Source organism: Cornus florida, unplaced genomic scaffold, assembly GCF_030987335.1.
Source record: "Cornus florida cultivar Cherokee Brave unplaced genomic scaffold, ASM3098733v1 CherokeeBrave_3.0.0_Hap2_Chr11, whole genome shotgun sequence".
Lineage (NCBI taxonomy): Eukaryota > Viridiplantae > Streptophyta > Magnoliopsida > Cornales > Cornaceae > Cornus > Cornus florida.
The window spans coordinates 132471677-132494254 of record NW_026775581.1 but is presented as its reverse complement, the minus strand read 5'-3'; the positions used below and the strand labels follow the sequence as shown (position 1 = coordinate 132494254).

Here is a 22578-nt window from a genome sequence, read left to right as displayed (position 1 = left end):
GGGGATAAGGTACGCACAAAAAAACTCCTACTAAGCAAATTACGATTAAAATTCTCTATCGAGAATCCTTGCTGACTTGATCGTCGGAGGGTCAACGGCCGGCACCACACCGGTGTTTGACTTTGCCATCCTTATTTTGCAGGAAACGGTGTCGTACTAGACCGCGGCGAAATTCAACCTCAACAGTTGGCGCCGTCTGTGGGAAAATCGATTCCCTTGAATCGATTTATTACTCGTTGGGTATAGACGTTTGCGGTCCGGTATGGTTACCGAAGGAACACCGTCGCAGGGATCTGGTCAAAGGGAAGAGTCGGGTGAAAATCTAGACGTCCCAAATGACTAGACACGATTTGCAGCGTTGGAACTGCAGGTCCAAACTCTGAATCAGGGTATGGACCAGTTGATCCAACAAAATGCAGCACTCCTGCAACACCTTGTTCCACCGGTTCAACAGGGTTTGCCACGCCAAGACCTCTCGAATCCAAACAGGGGTAATGGGAATCTGGAAGAGCAGGATACTCATCCTCCCCGACATGAGACCGAAGTTGAACAAAGCCAGGTGGGAAACCGACATAGAGAGGTGATCCACCCCTTTCTTCCACGGAGTTCCCGACCCCATGAAGACACGACTGTCATTGAAAAGACCGAGGAAATTTCCCACGTTGACCTAGAGATATAGGATCTCAAGGCAAAGATGGAGGGTGTGATGCAGGCCATGAAGGGAAAAGGCATTGCAGCCATAGATGGTTTGGTGCAGAAAACCAATTTGCCATTCAGCCCTTCGGTTGTGAAATGCCCTTTGCCAAGCAAATTTAGAATACCCACAATTGAGAGTTTCGACGGAACTAAAGATCCCCTCGACCACTTGGAGACTTTTCAGGCGCTTATGCACCTACACGCGATGCCGGATGAGATCATGTGCAGGGCTTTCCCAATTACTCTTAAAGGATCAACACGGGTATGGTTCAACAAACTAAAGCCAGGAATCATCGAAACCTTTGAAGAATTGAGTAAAGGCTTCGTGGGCCATTTCATTGCTGGCCAGAGGCATAGAAGGCCGGCTACCCACCTCCTTACTGTGAAGCAACAGAAGGGAGAGTCACTGCGAGATTACATTAGTCGTTTTAACACGGAGATGTTACAGGTGGAGGAAGCGGATGACAAGGTGGCCCTAGCCGCCTTAATGGGAGGACTTCAAACCTCAAGATTTCTCTTCTCTTTATCAGAGGAACCTCCTACCAACATGGCCGAGTTATTGGTTCGAGCTAAAAGACATATGAATGCTGAAGATGCAATGATTGCGAGAAAGGGAAAAGAAGGGGAGGATAAGAAGTCAGACAAGAAAAGGCCGGCCCTGATGATCAGAGATGAAAAGGAAACCAAGTATAAGAAACCCATGGTCAACCAGAATGAAAGGGCATCTCGCTATAAGAACACGGAGAGGTATACAAATTACACTCCTTTAAATATGCCGATAGATAAAGTTTTCCTACAGATCCAGGATGAACCATATCTGAAGTGGCCACCGAAGTTGAAGTCAGATCTGGCAAGGAGACCTCGTGATAACTATTGCAGGTTCCATAAAGACCATGGGCACGCTACAGAGGATTGCTTCGACCTTAAGGATCAAATTAAGACTCTGATCCGAATGGGCACATGCGAAAATTTATTGTGGGGAATGACAGAATCGACATTAACCCACTAAGAGCAGGCCGAGATAACCACCCTCCTGATCAACAACCAATAGGAGAGATCAGGGTCATAGCCGGGGGGTGTGCAGGAGGTGGAGAATCGAGCTCAGCCCGTAAGGCCTATGCAAGGAGAATGCGAAGCTCATCTGAGGTGTGCGAAGCGGGAGTACAGATTCAACATCGAAAGATGCCTCGTTTAGGTGATCCAGTTATTACATTCTCAGATGAAGACATGAAAGATGTGCAGCAACCTCATGACGACCCTCTTGTCGTCACCATGATGATCGCTAACTATAATACTCGGTGAATCTTGGTAGATAATGGAAGTTCAGCTGATATCATTTTTCTTGATGCATTCAGCAAGATGAAGATTGGTAAGGAGAAACTCAGACCTACCAGATCACCATTGGTAGGATTCACGGGAGACAAAGTCTATCCTCTAGGAGCAGTCATCCTTCCTGTCACTGCAGGAACCAGCCCAAAGCAAGTCACTGTCATGGTCGACTTCCTGGTGGTGGATTGTCCATCTGCTTACAATGTCATCCTAGGAAGAGCGACCTTAAATTCGATGAGGGCTATCACTTCGACTTATCACCTATTAATGCGCTTCCCTACCGAGCATGGCGTGGGCGAACTAAGAGGAGATCAGTCCATTGCCAGAGAATGCTACGTTACATCTCTCAAAGAAAAGAAACAGCATGAGGCTTTGATTGTCGATGAAGTTGAAGAGAATGAGCAAGACCGGGCTAAGCCAATCGAGGACTTGGTGGAGATATGCTTGAATGACACTGACATAACAAAAAAGGTGAAGATAGGGTCTCTGCTCCCCTCAGATTTCACAAATATTCTTATACAGTTCCTCAGACAGAATCAAGATGTATTCGCTTGGTCACATAAAGACATGCCCGGTATTAATCCAGCTACGATTGAGCATCGATTAAACACAGATCCTACATTCAAACCTATCAGGCAAAAGCGAAGAACATTTGCCGCGGAAAGGAACATGGCTATATCAGAAGAAGTGAATAAGCTTATGAAAGCTGATTTCATCCAGGAGGTTCATTATCCCGACTGGTTGGCCAATGTTGTTTTGGTAAAAAAGGCCAATGGAAAATGGAGGTTGTGTGTAGACTTTACGGATTTAAATAAGGCGTGCCCCAAAGACAGTTTCCCTCTACCAAGAATTGATATGTTGGTAGAAGGGACAGCTGGCCATGAGTTGCTCAGTTTTATGGATGCATATTCAGGGTATAACCAAATCTCAATGCACACGCCAGACAGAGATAAAACCTCTTTCATCACGGACAGAGGTTTATATTGCTATAAGGTGATGCCTTTCGGGCTAAAAAATGCTGGTGCAACATATCAGCGGCTAGTAAACCTGATGTTTAAGAACCAAATCGGAAGGAATATGGAAGTGTATTTGGATGACATGCTTGTAAAAAGCTTGAAAGCTCAAGACCATCTGGTTGATCTACAGGAAACGTTCCAAGTCCTCAGGAAACACCAGATGAAGCTCAACCCAAGTAAATGTGCCTTCGGAGTCTCCTCTGGGAAATTCCTCGGTTACATGGTAAGTAGAAGAGGGATAGAAGCTAACCCTGAGAAGGTCCAGGCGATTCTCAACATTCAGTCTCCAGCATCAACCAAGGAACTTCAAAGATTGACAGGAAGGATCGCAGCTCTGAACAGGTTGATTTCCAGGGCGACCGATAGGTGTTTGCTTTTTTCCGTCTGCTCAGGAAAGCTTTTTCATAGACCCCTGAGTGCAAGCAAGCTTTTACAGAGCTAAAGGAGTATCTCACTTCACCACCATTATTGTCGCGGGCGATGCAAGGAGAACAGTTGTATTTGTACTTGGCAGTTTCTCCGTCGGCAGTAAGCTCAGCCTTGGTCCACGAAGAGGATGGAAACCAGAAACCGGTATATTATATTAGTCGTGCATTCAGGGGGGCGGAAGAAAGATACCCAAGGATAGAAAAGTTGGCATTTGCTCTAGTTATCTCCGCGAGGAAACTCAGGCCTTACTTCCAAGCTCATACAATAATAGTATTGACGGACCAACCACTTAGGCAGGTTCTCCGCAAACCTGATACTTCAGGGCGACTCATGAAGTGGTCGGTAGAACTTGGAGAGTTCGAAATCCAATACAAACCCCGAACAGCCTTAAAAACCCAGGTACTGGCAGATGTTATAGCGGAATTCACACCAGAAGATGGGCCCAAGCATGCTGCAGATGAGCAGGAAGAAGCCGAATCTACTTGGACGTTATATGTGGATGGGTCTGTCAACGCCCGTGCAAGTGGGGTAGGGCTAGTAATTATCTCCCCAAATGGGGAATGCATCAAATATGCATCAAATGAGGCAGAGTATGAAGCCCTCCTAGCAGGCCTCAGGATGGCGAAAGCTTTGGAAGTTGAACGACTAGTAGCATATACTGACTCTCAACTAATAACTGGACAAGTCCAGGGGGAATATGAAGCCAAGGATGAGAAGATGAAGACCTATTTACATAAGATAGAGGATATCAAGGGCTTTTTTAAGAAGTTTTCTATTCACTGGATTCCCCGAGAAGAGAATGCGCAGGCAGACGCCCTGGCTCGATTGGCAACCACAGAGGAAGATAAAGCCATACCCGTGGGATATTTGGATGAGCCTAGCACGGTCTGGGATTGGCCACAGAAAATACACCAGGTGGCCCATGGCATGGAGTGGACAGAACCCATTATCAGGTACATTGAGAACGAAGAGCTACCCCAGGACCGCATGGAAGCACGAAAGATTAGGAAGCGTGCGGCAAAATATTCCCTCGTTAATGGGGTTCTCTACAAGAAGGGATTTTCTCTACCCTACTTGCGTTGTGTCTCCATTGATGAGGCAAATTACATTCTAAAGGACATACATGAAGGCCTTTGTGGAAATCATGCTTGGGGCAGATCACTAGCGCATAAAGCTATCCGACAAGGATATTTTTGGCCTACTATGAGGACAGATGCACTTGAGTTTGTGAAGAAATGTGACAAGTGTCAAAGATTTGCCAATGTCCCAAAACAACCAGCAGAAAAGTTAACCCCTCTTACAGGGCCGTGGCCTTTTGCCCAATGGGGGACAGACCTCATCGGCCCCTTACCCCAAGGGAAGGGACAAACTAAATACGTAATTGTGGCTATCGATTATTTCACCAAATGGGTAGAAGCTGAGCCATTAGCTCATATTAGAGTGAATGAAGTAAAAAAGTTTTTCTGGAAGATAATAATCTGCAGGTTCGGAGCACCAAGGGTAATTGTGACCGATAATGGGAAGCAGTTTGAAAGTGAGCAGTTCCTCGATTTTTGTAATGAACTTGGGATCAAAGTTCATTTCTCCTCTCCTGCCCATCCCCAAGCCAATGGGCAGGTTAAAGTCACGAATAGGACAATATTGAAGATGATCAAGACACGCCTAGAAAAGGCCAAGGGCTTGTGGCCTGAACAACTACCCGGAGTTTTATGGGCCTATCGCACTTCCGTAAGAACCCCTACTGGGGAGACCCCTTTTGGGTTAGCTTTTGGAAGTGAAGCTGTGATCCCGGTAGAAACCAAGGTTGCTACCTTCAGAACCAAGTATTTTGAACCTCAACAGAACGGAGTGGAACTACGATTAAACCTAGACCTGGTAGAAGAGAAAAGGGAGCAGGCCCAGGTCAAGGTTGCGGCTTACCAGCGGATGATATCCAAGTACTACAATGCCCGAGTCAAGCCAAGGAGGTTCGAGCCAGGAGACCTGGTGCTTAGTGAGGTTACCCCAGCTACTAAGGAAAAGGGGGAAGGAAAGTTAGCTCCCAATTGGGAGGGCCCTTATCGAGTAACCAAAAGCAACAGACCGGGGGCATACTGGTTAGAGTCACTTGGTGGGAGCCAGCTTCCCCACCCGTGGAATGCAAAACATTTGAGGAAATATTACCAGTAGGTACTCATGCCAGGCTGTGTTTTATTTTATTATCTCACTTTTAAAAGTGATAGAATGTTTTCAGCCACAATAAAGTAGACCAGTGTGTAACGGATGCTGATATTCAACTATCGATTATTATTTTCGATAGGTCTTTAATAAAATGGTTATTCGTATTTATTGCACGTGTTTCTACTGAAGTTTATAAGTCACATAAGGACTAGTGACACATTAAGTCCCCTTCTTTATTAAAAGAAGTAAGTGACTTTTCCTTACTAAAGGGACGAGCTGGGTGAAGCTCGTAAAAATATGTTCCTTCGAAAGAAGGACGGGCTGAGTGAAGCCTGGGAAAGTAAAATGAGTTCTGTATAAGGAAATAACAAGTATGGAACAATACCATGAAAGACAAAAGTAGAGCAACTATTCTCTGGATTCAAAGATATTCTGAAAAGTTTTAAAGGAACAACATACTGAGAAATCAAAAAACCTAATATATATATATATATATATATATATATATATATATATATATATGACTAATACTATGGAATTCAATCTTCCTCTTCGCTCTCACTTAGAACGTCATACCTAGAAAAGTCTATGTCTGGACGATCTTTGCCGACAAGAGCTTTGAACCGGTCAAAACCATCACAGCAAGCCTTGCCTATGAGCACCTTGAATTCATTAGAATTTTTAAAATTCTCCACGGCAGCTAGCTTCTCGAATTCCATCTTATCAGAGTATTCTTTGGTAAGTTTCACTTTCTCATCTTGAAAGTTTAATTTTGCATTAGTCAAGTCATCTTCTTTTATTTTAAGTGTAGAAGTAACATCTTCATATTTAGCCTTGAGGGAAGCCATCTCTAAGGAAAGCTTCTCGTATTCTTTGGCGATAACAACAGAGTATGTAGTGCCCTATAAATAAATAAATAGTGGCGAACAGTTAAAAATAAATAAATAAATAAACGAAAAAAAATAGATGCGCATAATAAGGGTAAAATCTCACCTAGCCGATTAGATGAAGAAATTTCTTTGAAAGCTCAGATGCTGGCAGACTCTGCAATCTGGCAGTGTCGTCTTTTACTACCATTTTATGTAACCTGTCATTTGCGACATTAGCGTCATCGAGAATCGATTCCCCGTGGGAAAAGGCTTGGTTGGTTGATACTGAACAAAAACTTTCGAAACTAGTAGGAACCCCACCAAATCCGCTGAAACCTAGAGGTACAAGAGTAGGACCTGATAACACTCCAGGGCTTGCGGATGTACCATGATTCCCTTCTCCTACCCTTCGTAATTTTTTGGAAGCAGGAGTAGAAGGGAGATTACTTGACCGGACTTGGGCTAGGAGTCTTGTACTAAGCTTCTTGCCTGCATGAAAAGTAATAAGGGAAATACTTAATGAGATATTAACTAAAAATCAATAAGTTCACATATAAGTATGTTTGTTTTTCTTACCTTTCTCTAAGTGGGTGGAGGTTTCCTTTAAGCTATGAGCTCGTACATACAAATCTAAAGCCTCGTCAGTTATGAGATCGCTAAAGGTCTTTACTGGGTAAGAAGAGGCATTACCAACATGCTCGACTTCTGGAATGGAGAGGGTTGGTTTGTCCTTAAATTCTGGGAAAAAGAATAATAAGTTGCACATAAAAAATAAAATAAAAATTTCTATTCATGAACAGTACCCCGAGGGTACTTTTCCCTCGGGTGCAAAAAAAAAAAAAAAAAAAAAATCCTATTCATGAACAGTACCCGAGGGTACTATTCCCTCGGGTGCAACAAAAAAAAAAAAAAAAAAAAAAAAAAAAAAAAAAAAATCCTATTCGTGAACAGTACCCGAGGGTACTTTTCCCTCGGGTGCAAAAAAAAAAATTATTAATTTGGAAACTATATACAAATAAATCTTACCTGTTGGATCTGAATTATTCCAAATAGTTGGAAATTTCCCGTATGCACCGGAAATAAAGAAGAAACGACTCTTCCAACCTTTATTATTTTCAGGGGTTGCAACAAGGAGGAATGTCTTCTTTGATCTACACTGGAAGTACCAAAAATTGTCTTTTTTCTTCTTGGCATAATAAAAATGCAGGAATTGATTTACTGTTAGACGGCTATTGCCACACTTTCCCCAAACAATCAAACAGCCTATAATAATTCTCCATGAATTAGGAGCAATTTGAGAAGGAGCTATCTTCAGATGAGAAAGAATTTCTTCTACAAATGGGTGAATCGGAAAACGCAAGCCCGCAGCAAAAGTCGACTCGAAAAAACATACCTCACCCAAACGAATAGAAGAACATCTATCTTCTGGTTTGGGTTTGTGAAGACGAATAGATGAAGGAATGGAATATTTAACTCTACAACTCTGTAAATTCTCATCCTTCATTAAGGATTCTCCTTCGCGAGGAGGTTGCTTGGAAAAAGCAGTCCTTGGTCTTGAGGAGTAATCAACACCAGATTCATCAGCATAGTCAGGATCGAGTTCTTCAACACTTTCAGAGGTTGAGTCCTCGGATTGAGATTCAGTATTCAAGTTATTTTTCTGCACGAACATGATGAGGTATCGGATATCGCGAAAATAGAAAAACCACTTTGGAATTACACCAATAACCTGGTAGAGACAACTTGACCTAATTACGTATCTACAACGATCCACAATAAACTCACAGTTAGGATCCAGTTTGGAGGATTTCAGACCAAAAAGAAAAGGAAGGTAAATAAATAAATATATATTTATCTATTTATAGGAAAGAAAATTCTTTTTCAAGTAACAGTGAAGTTCTTGTAAAGGAGTCCTACTACAATATGGAAGGGGCCTGTAGTAAAAAGGAAACAAATGGAATATAGAAAGTATTTCCTTGGTCCACCACGTACCCAGAAATAGGGGGCAACTGATAGGGAAAAATAACCCTAGCCTATCTTGACTTAACAAAAAAGGGAATTAAATATTAACCTGCCACCAGATTTCTCCAACTCTCAGACGATAATATCTCGTTATTAAAGATAACCATTCTGTTAGATAAGAATGATGACAAATCGTATATAGGATAGGATTTGTCATGGGATAAGTTCAAATCTTATCAAGGATAGGATTTCCACGAGGTAGGCTCCATGGGCTAAGGACGATGGAACTCCCTTATCAAGAATAAGGGAAGTGACTATAAAGACAAAGACGACTCGGGGATAAGGTACGCACAAAAAAACTCCTACTAAGCAAATTACGATTAAAATTCTCTATCGAGAATCCTTGCTGACTTGATCGTCGGAGGGTCAATGGCCGGCACCACACCGGTGTTTGACTTTGCCATCCTTATTTTGCAGGAAACGATGTCGTACTAGACCGCGGCGAAATTTAACCTCAACACTTGGTATTTGGCCTTTAAACTAAATGCCAAAATTTTAGATGTGATAAAATGAACTTTTGTCAATGCATTTTTTTTTTTTCATTTTTTTTTTGGTTGAAAGTGATGATATTTGAACCTCTAATTACAGCATTGTATTTTTCTATGATATTATATAACAGCTTTTACTACTTCATGTAATTGAACTATGATTCATTGGTGTTTTCCTTCAGCAATACTAAATCTTTAGTCGTCTGGTTGGAAGAAATTTTTTCTTGGCTGTGGGGCAATTAAAGAGTTCCATCACACTAGACGTTTATGTTATGTTTGGATGGCATCTTAATTTTTTTTTTTGAAAATTTAATATGTCTATTAAATACTCTTAAAAGTAATATTAATAATATTATAAGATCAAATACTAGACTAGATCGAGGATATCAAACTAACTACTTTTTCTTTTTCTTTTCCTTTTATGGGCAAGTGTAATTGCATCTATATAGAGGATAAAAAAAAATTAAAAATAAATAAATAAATAAAGGGCTATGATATGATTCAAAGGAAGCCTCTAAACGTGGTAGTTATGATGATGAGGCTACAAATTCAGCTAGAATGCCTTGAGAGACAGAAACTTATTAATGCGAAGCGGTTGTGACGAGGGACATAAATGATTAATTGGATCATGTCCTTGTCAATTAGGAGTGATTCATATAGCTAATTATGTAATAGACGAGAACATTTAAGGTATCTGAATTTTTGCACCACAGTATTATAACAAGACCGGATTTTTAAAAAAAATAAGTTATTTGAAATAAAATTACTTTTTTCATCAAACAATACTTGAATTAGATTGGATGAACATGTTGGACGATGTGTTAGACCCAAATATTATTATTTTCAATATAACAATTCAATTGCATAAATTGCTAATAAGTAAAATGTAACACCATTTCACACAAATTTTTATTTTTTATCGCCTTGAGTTTTTAATGGTCTCATTACCAGTACTTTAAATTACTAGAAAGAATTTGGTTTTCTTTTTTCGACACGTACGGAAAAGCATCCGAAAACTACCACATGATACATCCGTTCTTCATTAATCAATTAGGTTGTTCTCAAAATAAAATAGTTGTATGTCCAGGTATCACCTTTAATATTTTTTTCAACTTATTTAATTTTGTTCTTAATACTTTTTAATCTTTTTATCAACACATTTTAATCTTATTCTCAACACTTTTTAATCTTTTTTTCAACACCTTAAATCTTATCCTCAACAATTTTTAATATTTTTCTCAACACATTCAATATATGTTGTTATTAATACATTTAATTTTGTTCTTAAACACTTTTTAATCTTATTCTTAACACTTTTTAATCGTATTTTCAAAAGTGTTGAGATAATGATTAAAAAGTACTGAGATAAAGATTAAAAAGTACTGAGATAAAGGTTAAAAAGTACTGAGCTAGAAATTATAGGTATTGAAAACAAAATTAAAGTTGTAAATAACAAGATTAAAAGGTATTGAGAATAAGATTAAATGTATTGATAATAACATTAAATGTGTTGAGAAAAAGATTAAAAATTGTTAAAGACAAGATTTAATGTGTTGAGAAAAATATTAAAAAGTGTTGAGAATAAGATTAAAAGTGTTGAGAATAAGATTAAAAAATGTTGATAAAAAGATTAAAAAGTGTTGAGAATAAGATTAAATAAGTTGATAAAAAGATTAAAGGTGTTAAAAAAAAAAAAAAAAAGTGTTGAGAACAAGATTAAAGAGGTTGAGAATCAGATTAAAGGTGTTTAAAAAAAAAAGGTTTTGATAACAAGATTGAAGGTGTCGAGAAAAAAGATAAAAAAGTGTTAAGAATAAGATTTAAGGTGTTGAGAAAAAGATTAAAAAGTGTTAGAGATCGAACAAGATTTAAGGTGTTGATGAAAAGATTAAAAGTGTTAAGAATAAGATTAAAAGTGTTGATAAAAAAGATTAAAAAATTTTGGGAACAAGATTTAAGGTGTTAAGAAAAAGATTATTATTATTTCATATTATAATCAAGATAATATTGGATTTGTCAATCAAAAAGAAGAAGGAAATCACTATTAGAACCACCTTTTGTGTACCTAAAAAGTTGTACATTTTTTAATAATTGCCTTGTATTATGAAGCTTTATATCATATATAATCTTCAATCAACTTTCCTATAAAAGGTGTTGAGAATAAGATTAAATGTATTGAGTTGAAGATTAAAAGTGTTGAGATAACGATTAAAAGGTATTGAGGTAATGATTAAAAGGTGTTGAGTTACAGATTAAAGGTGTTGAAAACACGATTAAATGGTGTTGAGAATAAGATTAAAGGTGTTGAGAAAAAAAGATTAAAGAATGTTAAAAGGTACTGAGGTAAAAATTAAAAGGTATTAAGGTAAAAATTAAAAATGTTAAGATAAAGATTAAAAGGTATTATGGTAATGATTAAAATGTGTCGAGTTAGAGATTCAAGGTGTTGAAAATAAGATTAAGTAGTGTTGAGAATAAGATTAAAAAGTGCCGAAAACAATATTAAAGGTATTGATAACAAGATTAAAGGATGTTGAGAACAAGATTAAATGTATTGATAACAACATTAAATGTGTTGAGAAAAAGATTAAAAATTGTTGAGAATAAGATTTAAGGTGTTGAGAAAATTATTAAAAAGTGTTGAAAATAAGATTAAAAGTGTTGAAAATAAGATTAAAATGTGTTGTTAAAAAGATTAAAAAGTGTTGAAAACAAAATTAAATAAGTTGAGAAAAAGATTAAAGGTGTTGAGAAAAAAAAAATAAAAATAAAAATGTTGAAAACAAAATTAAAGTAGTTGAGAATAAGATTAAAGGTGTTAAGAGAGAGAGAGAGAGAGAGAGAGAGAAAAAAAAGAAAAAAAAGAAAAGAAAAGAGGTTTTTATAACAAAATTGAAAGTGTTAAGAAAAAATATTAAAAAGTGTTGAAAATAAGATTAAAGGTATTGAGAAAAAGATTAAAAAATGTTATCTTTAAAGGTGAATAAGATTAAAAGGTATCGAGAAAAAAAAAAAAAAAAAGTGTTGAAGGGGTTGAGAAAAAAATTAAAGGTGTTGATAGTAAGATTAAATAATGTTGAGTATAAGATTAAATGGTGTTCAGAACCAGATTAAATGTATTAAGGTAAAGATTAAAAGTGTTGAGATAAAGATTAAAAGGTATTGAGGTAATGATTAAAATGTGTTAAAAATAAAATTAAATGGTGTTGAAAACAAGATTAAAGGTGTTGAGGAAAAAGATTAAAAAATGTTGAAAACATGCAAGATTAAATGTGTTGAGAAAAAAAGATTAAAAAGTGTTGAGAACAAGATTAAAGGTGTTGAGAATAAGATAAAATAAAAAAAATAAAAAAAAAAAAGTGTTGAGAACAAGATTAAAGAAATTAAAATTAAGATTAAAGGTGTTGAGAAAAAATGAAGAATAATGTTGATAACAAGATTGAAGGTGTTGAGAAAAAAATATTAAAAAGTATTGAGAACAAAATTAAAAGTATTGAGAAAAAAGATTAAAAAGTGTTGAAAGGTATTGATGTAAAGATTAAAAGGTATTGAGGCAAAGATTAAAAGTGTTGAGATAAAAATTAAAATGTATTGAGGTATTGGTTAAAAGATGTTGAGTTAGAGATTAAAGATAGTGAAAACAAGATTAAATAGTATTGATTAAAAGGTGTTTAATTTATATTTATAGTAATTAACACATTTTATTTCACCTCTGCTATATGTTAAACTTTTGGTCGTAATTAACACCTGCTAAATTTAGCACCTTAATTTTAGTTATTAGTATTGGGTAAGGTTATAGTTTCCTAATTTTTTTTTTTTTTTTTAGTATTTTGGAAATATATGATTATATGAAGGTTATTTTGGTATTTTATAATAAGGTTTTGGAGGATATTTTGGGTTTCAATAATAATGGTTAAATGCTCTCACACTCCCCTCAGGTTTGCCTTTATCTATGGATTAAACTAGTGAAAAAAAAGTCCAAACCTCCACCATATTTGGTCTTTTAGTTGATCATTAGAAAAGTCAAAAGTCAACTAATTAAAAATATATAATGCCAAAACTACTCTTCCCCAATTTAAGTTATTTTAATTTGGACACAAATATCGACCTAAATTAACTTAAAAATATCATTTTAATTTAGACATAAGCCATGAATCAAAGAAGTGCAGGTACCATATTTATAAGAATCTGGAATACACCTGTACGATTGGTCATCTCATGAAGAAAATTCAAAAAACAACATTTAGTGTACGTATGTTCCCAATCTGATTTTTTGAATCATGATACACAATTTTACTTATTAAGCCAACAATATAAATCGACCATTACTTAATATATATTATATAATGTTCATAATATGATGTCATATTTTTTCTCTATTTATTTATTTCCCTCTGCCTTCCTTCATTTTATGAATTGAATTGATTATACACAAAAAATTAGTTAGCATGAAACATATAGTTAACTTTACCAATCATACGCCTCTCAATCATAAATATCCAACCGAATAGAAAATGAAACAAAAAAAGGTCAAGGTCCACGTTATCTATAGCCTAGTTGGACTCAAATTTATTTATGACCTCATACATCTCATATTCACTAGTCAAGGGTAGTTTCGGCATTATTTTTTTTAATTAATTGACTTTTGACTTTTTTAACAGTCGATTAAAGAAAGGGGTGTCGAGGCAAAGTTAACCAAACTTGAGGGAGGTTTAGGCTTTTTTTCCCACTAGTTTAATCTGTGAGCAATAAAAGCAAACTTGAAAGGATGTAAGAGCATTTAACCCTAATTATAATTCTTGATGCATTTGTAATTATTTTATTCGATTTAATCAAATTAAAAAATAAAATTTTAAAATAGACTATTTTATTATTTAGGACACCGAACTCACCTTATTTGTAATTTTTCCTATATTTTTTTGGCCTTTTATCAATACATTTCTAATTACTGAAAGAAAAAAATAAACTTGCCATGAATGCATGATGCATCATGCACCTTTTTTTCTGCTTTTACGCAGCAAAAATTGCTTTACACCATGAAGGGCTTAGCCCAAGTAACATACTAACATCTTCTCTGTCTTTCAAATGAAAAACGTAATTAAATAAAAATAAATGCTTGTGTGATTTAACAATTAAAAAAAGAAAAATAGTTTACCTTTGACATTCTTAGAGCATCTCTAATTATTGTCTATATATATATATATATTTGTAAATTCGACGAGTCATAATAAATTTATACAAAAATATTGGACTAATTTTTTTTAGTTCCAGCCATTATTTTATATATTTTGTGTAAAAATATATCTGACAATTACGTGTCATACCCAAGATCTCAAATAACTTTTACAAACCTATTTAACATATGTTGATTTATTAATGAAATGAGAAAGAGGGACGAGAGATAAAATATGTTGATGTGGTTGCGTAAAAAGGGTTATGCAAAATACATAACGCGCGATTTTATACATTAATAAGGTAATAATGTATCTTAATATATTGTTGGATATAATTATTTTTTTACACATTGTGTATATTTTTACAAAATGGTGTTTTAGTACGGCACTGGAGATGTTCTTACCATTCAGATTAAGAGGATTCAAAGAGGTGTAAGGGGAGATTAAAGAGTTTTTAACTCTTGGAAATTGTAAGAGGTGAACTGTTGAACAAGTTGGGTAATCAAAGTAAACATTTTATTTAATAAAAAAAATATTATATATAATAATAATAATAAAATCTTAACACTTTTAATAGTAATATACATATAGATATATATCGATAATAAAGTGTGAAGTGAGTACGGGTTAAGGACTCACTTCACTAAATTTTGGCTTTTTTTGTTTGTGAGATCTTAGGTTCTAATTACAGAGTCGTTATGTTGGGTGACAAGCATAATAGAAAGAGAGAGATGGATAGAGATATATATATATATTTAGACAATTGCAAATGATAAGTGCCAATCACAAAACAAAGTACGTGTTAGCATATCTATGTAAAATACTTAACCGAAACATACTTGTGTGAGTGACCTTAAAATTAAGAATATAGGTAAGGGTCACGACCCTATCTTACAACCACCCCCAACTGTCAGCGTGACACTATCATATATCACCATTAATTCTTGATTAAAACACCACTTCTAACATTAACTCATCATTCACCAGCTAAATTGAGGTGTGTCTGAATTTACTCTTTTGTGGATGATGCAAAAAAAAACAAGAGACTCCATTTAATTTAATCACATTCATTCTTAAAACTAAGGAATAAAACAAAACAAAAAAAAAAAAAGAAAAAAAAAAGATAATTGGATGATGTTAATTATTTGCAGAAGTTAGGACATAAATTAGGTCCAGCTAAGAGAGCGTTGTATGAAGTGTAAGTGTTCATTTAATCATCTCATCTGCCTCCATTCATTGCCCCTCCATTTCAGCCTTTAAATCCCCACCTTCCCCTTACCCCGGGATCTATATTCCCACATCCCTCCCTTCACCCATTCTCTCTCTCTCTAGGATTTTCTCTCACTAAAAATGCCACAAATATTGCCGGATTTCTCAAACTCAGTGAAGCTCAAGTATGTGAAACTTGGGTACCAGTACCTAGCCAAACATATGCTAACCTTCTTGCTCATACCCATCATGGCAGGCATAACCATGGAGGTCCTCCGATTAGGCCCCGACGAAATTATCAAGATTTGGCAATCACTTCACTTCGACTTAGTCCAAGTCCTCTGCTCTTCCTTCCTCATCATCTTCATAGCTACTGTCTACTTCATGTCCAAGCCTCGCTCCATATACCTAGTCGACTACGCCTGTTACAAGCCTCCCGTCACCTTCCGAGTCCCCTACTCAACCTTCATGGAACACTCCAGACTCAATCTCAAGAACAACCCCAAGAGCGTTGATTTCCAAATGCGCATTCTCGAGAGGTCAGGACTCGGAGAAGAGACTTGTTTGCCTCCTGCAATTCACTACATCCCTCCAACTCCAACCATGGAAGCTTCTAGATACGAAGCCGAGCTCGTCATCTTCTCCGCCATCGATTCGTTGATGGAGAAGACCGGGATTAAGGCCAAAGACATCGACATACTCATTGTGAATTGTAGTCTCTTCTCCCCAACGCCGTCGTTGTCGGCTATGGTGGTGAACAAGTACAAGCTGAGAAGCAATATAAAGAGCTTTAATCTCTCCGGTATGGGTTGTAGTGCTGGTGTGATATCAATAGACTTGGCTAGAGACCTTCTTCAAGTTCATCCCAATTCAAATGCACTTGTTGTTAGTACTGAGATCATCACACCCAACTACTATCAAGGCAAAGAGAGAGCTATGCTTCTTCCCAATTGCTTGTTTCGTATGGGTGGTGCTGCCATTCTTCTCTCCAACAAGAGACGTGACCGGAGTCGAGCCAAGTACAGGTTAGTACACATCGTCCGGACCCACAAGGGCGCAGACGACAAGGCCTACCGCTGTGTTTTCGAAGAGGAAGACCGTGAAGGTAAAGTAGGCATTTCACTGTCTAAAGATTTGATGGTTATAGCCGGTGAGGCGTTGAAATCGAATATAACAACAATAGGGCCATTAGTCCTTCCTGCTTCGGAGCAACTCCTCTTCCTCTTCACACTCATCGGTCGGAAAATCTTTAACCCTAAGTGGAAGCCATACATCCCAGACTTCAAACAAGCGTTTGAACACTTCTGCATCCATGCCGGTGGCCGGGCTGTGATCGACGAGCTCCAGAAGAACCTCCAGCTGTCGGCGGAGCACGTGGAGGCGTCGAGGATGACGTTGCACAGGTTTGGCAACACATCATCATCTTCATTGTGGTATGAGATGAGCTATCTTGAAGCAAAAGGTAGGATGAAGAAAGGTGATCGGATTTGGCAGATAGCATTTGGAAGTGGTTTCAAGTGTAACAGTGCAGTTTGGAAGTGTAATCGGACCGTTAAGACCCCAACTGATGGCCCTTGGAATGATTGCATTCAGAAGTATCCAGTACACATCCCGGAGATTGTGAAGCTCTAATCCTATGGGTGGGGTTACTCGATATTCATTACTACTGTTGTTTAATTTGCCACTTTTCGTGATTTCAAAACTTGTTAATTTCATTTCTTTTTCTTTTTCTTTTTCTTTTTCTTTTTTTTTGTTTCTTTTCCTAGCTAGAATTGTCTGCAAACCAAAAAATACGTACAGGAAAAAAAATAAGTGTCTGGAAAGATTCTGGATTGCATTTAGTTTTAGATGCCACGAGATTTACTGCTGTAATGTCATAAAGTTGTAATTTCTGAGATACTCATCAAGCAATATTGTGTATTATTTTAATGTCTTATAAACGAAGATATACCACACAACTGCATGTTCTTAATATATACTACTGGTAATTATTGACAGCTTTTATGAGGGCTATGTTAGATGAGCTAGCTGGCAACCTGTGTGTTGGATGGAGATATCTTACGTGCATGTTTTTATCCAACAACTGTGACGACTTGAGCTGAAAAGGCCCTTCTTATAGCATTTATAAATTTTTGGATTTCATTAGAGGACATGTCAATATATATATATATCTCTGTATATGAGCTGTATTATATATCATTATGAACAGTCGTAATCATAAAGTTTGTACAACTACTTTTGCTGACTAAGGTACGTAAATCCTGTTTTTTGGGATTTAATTACTCCGTACGTATATCTTAGAGACCATTTCATGAACATTTAAATTTATATAGAGAAGGGTTAATTGCCAAAAAAGCCTCATTGTACATAAGATGTGCAAGAAACTCCCTATTATTTTAATTTGTGCAAATAAGAACATCACATCAATTTAACAATTGATATGTCTAAAATACCTCCCTAAAATAAATAAACAAAACAATAATAAATCGATAATCCTGTATTTTCTCAGATTAACTATTGAATAAGCGTGAATTATTTTTTTTATTAAAGTTAATGTGGTAAATTGTTCAAGGTGAAGATACTCACAGGTGAGTAGCTAAGCATTGTCCATAATAAATTAAGTTAATTAACAAAATATTTTTTCTCTCCTCCACCACCAAAGAGAGAGAGTGGAGCAACCTAAACCGCGTGAACCCTTGAGCAAACTAGACCCACTACAACAAAGCTTTAATTCTAGTTCCGATCTATTAATCAATCACCATTTCGAAAGACAACCAACAGTTAGCTAAGCTCTACACGAGACCCATGCCCACCTAGCTTACCGGCGAGCTTGGAGAACAGCAAGCTTAAAGCGGCGACAGGGAATAATGGCTTGGATGAACTCTAGCGAATATGCGAGGACAGAACCGGCGACAAAAGGTGGGCAAGTATGGATTGAAGTTATCGACAGTGACGCTACGGTGATGATGAGCTTGGTGACTATCTTCCAAATTGACCGAAAAACTCTATATATTGTGGCGGCAAATCCGATGATGACCGAGTTCTGAACTCCAACTGCAAGCGTCACTGTCGCCCAAGTTCTCTCCTTTTTTGAGTGTACATAAGACGGTTTTTAAGAGAAAGAAAGGATGGAGAGAAGAAATAAAATAAAATAATTGTTTAAGGGTATTTTGGAATTTTTATAAAATATTTGGTCAAAATTGATGATCAATGGGCAATTTGCTCCAAAGACAAATTTTAATTATTATTTAAGGGCGTTTATTACACATTTTGTACATAGTGAGTGTTTTTTGCACTTGACTCTATATATAATAGGGTGAAGTGCAAAAAACATCCTTATAGTATGTTTATAATACATATTGTACCCTTTTTGTGCTAAAAACACCCCTAAACTATGACAGTTGTGCAAATAGATCCTATGTATAAAAATTGGACTAAAATGCCTTTAGTAACACATTTTAATATATAAAAATAATAATAAATTGTGAAATGACTAAAATATCCCTCAATTTATTGTAAATTTACAAATTATAAATATATATATACATACACAGCCACAGACACACACATATATACACGTCACTAGGGATGGAGTGAAAGGTTGATGTCCACGTCGCCGGGAAGGGAGTGAAAGGTTGATGTCAACGTCGCGGGGGAGTGGAAGAGATAAAGACGGAGGCATCGTTGGGGAGGGAGATAAAGATGGAGGCATCGTCGGAGAGGGAGATAAAGACGGAGGCGTCGCAAGCTCACGATCAAACCAATTATCTCCACAGCCCATTGCTAGAATCGCTGTTCGCTGCTATCGCCACCACCTGCCGAGATTCCCCTTTAATTGCAGGGCCGCTGTTCCAAGTTCACTGCCTTCGCGAACCACCATTAGTTCCGTACGAGCTTCTCCTTGCTCGCCGACCTTCTTCATCCTCGCCGGTTCGTCATCGCCTTGCTCGCCGTTCAGACCCCTCTCAACCGTCGTCGGCCAGTCGAGCTCGTTGCAGCTGTTGATGCCAAAAATCTATACGCTCCGGAGTCGGTGGCGATTCCTGCAAAACAAGAGAAGTAATGACCTGCGTGGTGCCGGCCGGGTGCACTCCGACGGTCAAGTTAGTACTTGACGATCTAATATCCGATAAGGATTACTTATAAAATTTATGGCGTACCTTTTTAGGTTAACTGATCATTTCTTTTATAGAAGCATTGATGGTAGTAGTTGTTAAAGCGAGATTCTCCCTGATCCAAGATGATATCGTTTCCTTCTTACAGGAATGATAACTGTCGTTACACATGGTAACCAAAGATTTTTTATAATTCCATAGAAATTTTGGGGAGGATAAATCCCTTACCCTTATCTTATTTTGACTTTGAGTTGCCTATTATTTTTATCCTCATCAGTGGCCATTCTACCCTTCTGAGAACCACCTTGCTTGTCGGTCCACATCGCCATATGTGGGTCAGATTTTTTGGCAGCATATCAAGCAACAGATATATGGCACCCAACAACGAGATTCTAACTGGGCACGTCGTCATCGGAGCTGTTATGGGAAGAAGATGCTGAAGGTCACTGATGGAGAGGTGGAGGTTGCGGACGGTCTCGAAAAAAAAAAAAAAAAAAACTACTACTAACTAACTAGGGATTTGGGATTTGATCAGAGAAGATCGGTCTGGTAAGAGCATTTTTGAAAGAATAAAAAGGTAAAATGAGCATTATATTAATTGAGAGGTGTTATCATATAAATTGAAAAGAAAATAAGTGTTTTTTGTACACCTTTTTAAATAAGGATAAAAATATTATGAAATATATATTTTAAGAGTGTTTTTTGCACTTATCTCTATATAATAATGTTTCAATTGACTGAATGGTTTATTTGGGGGACTCTAATGACCAGTGTCTCAGACTTTTAAAAGAGACATATTAGTTGGAATAGATTGATATATCATTTAATGACATAAATATTTTAAGAGTTAATAAAAGATTAATTATCAATTTGTAGCGTTAATTAAATTGTTTGCTTTTGATTTAAGTCTATTCGTGAGTTAGTAGCACATACACTTGAATTGGCAACCTATATTTTTAGAAAATAAATTAACAAAAAATAGTACTCCTAAGCATATAAATATACATCATACGACGGGACCCGTATTAAAGGGACAATAAAAGCCACTGTATCAGGTACTGGCATTTAGCTTGAATAAATGAGTTGGACCACCTATGGCGTGTTTGGTTGGACTAATCATCCCTGGTTATAACTGGCCGAACTAGATGAGTGATATTATAAGCATGAAAATTTGATGCTTAATATTACTCACTTCTTTTATTTTTGCATATTATTTAAGTTTTTCAATCAAGTATATAAAATATGAAAAAATTGAAAAATTCCTACTATAAAAAATATAAGAATTTTAAGTCAATAGTGGTCATTATCAATCCGTTATGTATAGAGAATGACAGTACTAATGGAACCCATTTGACCCAAATTTTTGTTGTGAAAGTTTCCGTTTCAAAGTTGTTTTTCAATTTTGGATTACATGGAATTAATGTTTTGAAATTAAAAAGTTTAAAAAATTTAATTCAAATTTTAAAATAAATTTTTTTTTTCTAATTTCAAGATACCAATTGCTTACTACCAGTCTACCAGTGATGTACCTTGTTGCTCGACTCCTCTTAGACTTCATATTAAATACAAATTAATGATTAATTTTTGAGAAATCTCATGAATCAAAGTTTATAGATGTAAATTAAACTGCACCTCTCATCCAATTCTTGAAACTGATGGATGTGCTTAATCACCATTAATGTTGTCATGTGACATGGGCGGAGTTGAAAACAATTTTTTTTTTTAGGTAAAAGAGTTGAATACAATTCCTCAAACCATTGGCTACTTTTTTTATTAGGAAAAATTATATATACATGAAATTAGGATACCTTTTTCAAAGTCACAAGAAGTCAAAATCTTAAAATTTTAAATAGGTAAATTCTTCGAAATGGATATAAAAAAATATTACACAATATTTTAAAATTTTGAATTGCTTAATACGCCTTTTTACTTTTAAGCACATCATTTCAACCTTTTCAGAAAAATATGTACAAAATGGGTATGGCACAAACTAGTGATGCGCGTGTTCAGTTCGATAAGGTTTCAGGCTAACTTTCGATTCTAATGGTTTCTGAAAAATTAAATTCAGAATCGTTGAGATTTGGAACTGAACTGAAAGGTTAAAGTCCGGTTCAATTTGGTTCTGAAACATAACTTTTTTTTTTTTGAAAGGGTCCGGTTCAATTTGGTTCTGAAACATAACTTTTTTTTTTTTGAACCTTTCAAAAAAAAATCAATGACTCTGCACCAACCATTGACTTATCAAAGCAAATACAAATTTATAAAACAATCGGACAATAATAAATTTTTAATCAAAAAATGAAATATATTTGTTATCTAAAAAGAAATAAGTTTTATCCTAATTTTGTGTAATAAATATAAAATTTAGAAATAAAAACCATTTTGAGTAGCCTTGTGTAATCTAAAACCACCTTCCTAAAACCATTTTGAGTAGGCTCATCTTTTATGTAATTGAGAAAAGAACGTTTCCAAACAGATTTGTATCAAAAGCCCAAGAATAGCAAAATTCGGTCTTTATCTTGGTTTTTAAGAGTTGGCTCAAAATCGTTTGTTTTGATAGTCCCAATTTTAAATTCAGACCTGAATCCATTTCATATATTCCTGATATTAAATATGATGGGCTTTCACTAAGAACGACCATTAGGGTTGAAAGCCCATCATTTTTCCCTCCTAAATTCAATATATTTCTTTTTGCAATAATAATAATATCTTCTTGATGGGGGAAAAAAAAGAAGAAGAAGAAGTTATACTCTAAAATACATGAGTTGAAAGACGAAGATTTGAAGAAACTTGATTAAGAACAATATAAGAGAATTAATAAATTCAAATCCGAGTACGAGTTCTACTAAATAATTATGAAGTGGAAAATGAAGCAGTCCCATAATCAAGTTTGGGTCCAGAAATTGTGGCCCATATGCAATGGTCGATCAGTTGATGGTACGGACTAAAGGATGAGTATTAAGCTTTTGTATAAAAATTTTATTAGTGGGTTAAATCACTTTGTTTTTTTCTTTTAATAAAAAAAAAATTTGAATAAATAATAATATAAAAAAAACAATACAAATTTACTA

The 22578-nt window shown here is 36.1% G+C and overlaps 2 protein-coding genes across 2 annotated transcripts; both read left to right on the top strand.

The window, feature by feature from the left end:
• Positions 1–694: 694 nt before the first annotated feature.
• LOC132282162 (uncharacterized) lies at positions 695–1998 on the top strand. Its single transcript, XM_059783783.1, has 2 exons — positions 695–1575; positions 1686–1998. Exons 1-2 carry the CDS (start codon positions 695–697, stop codon positions 1996–1998), a joined length of 1194 nt encoding a protein of 397 aa, XP_059639766.1.
• Positions 1999–15453: 13455 nt separating this feature from the next.
• Positions 15454–17332, top strand: LOC132282486 (3-ketoacyl-CoA synthase 6). Its single transcript, XM_059784188.1, has one exon. The coding sequence runs from the start codon at positions 15534–15536 to the stop codon at positions 17022–17024; it is 1491 nt and encodes a 496-aa protein (XP_059640171.1). The 5' UTR covers positions 15454–15533; the 3' UTR covers positions 17025–17332.
• Positions 17333–22578: the final 5246 nt, after the last annotated feature.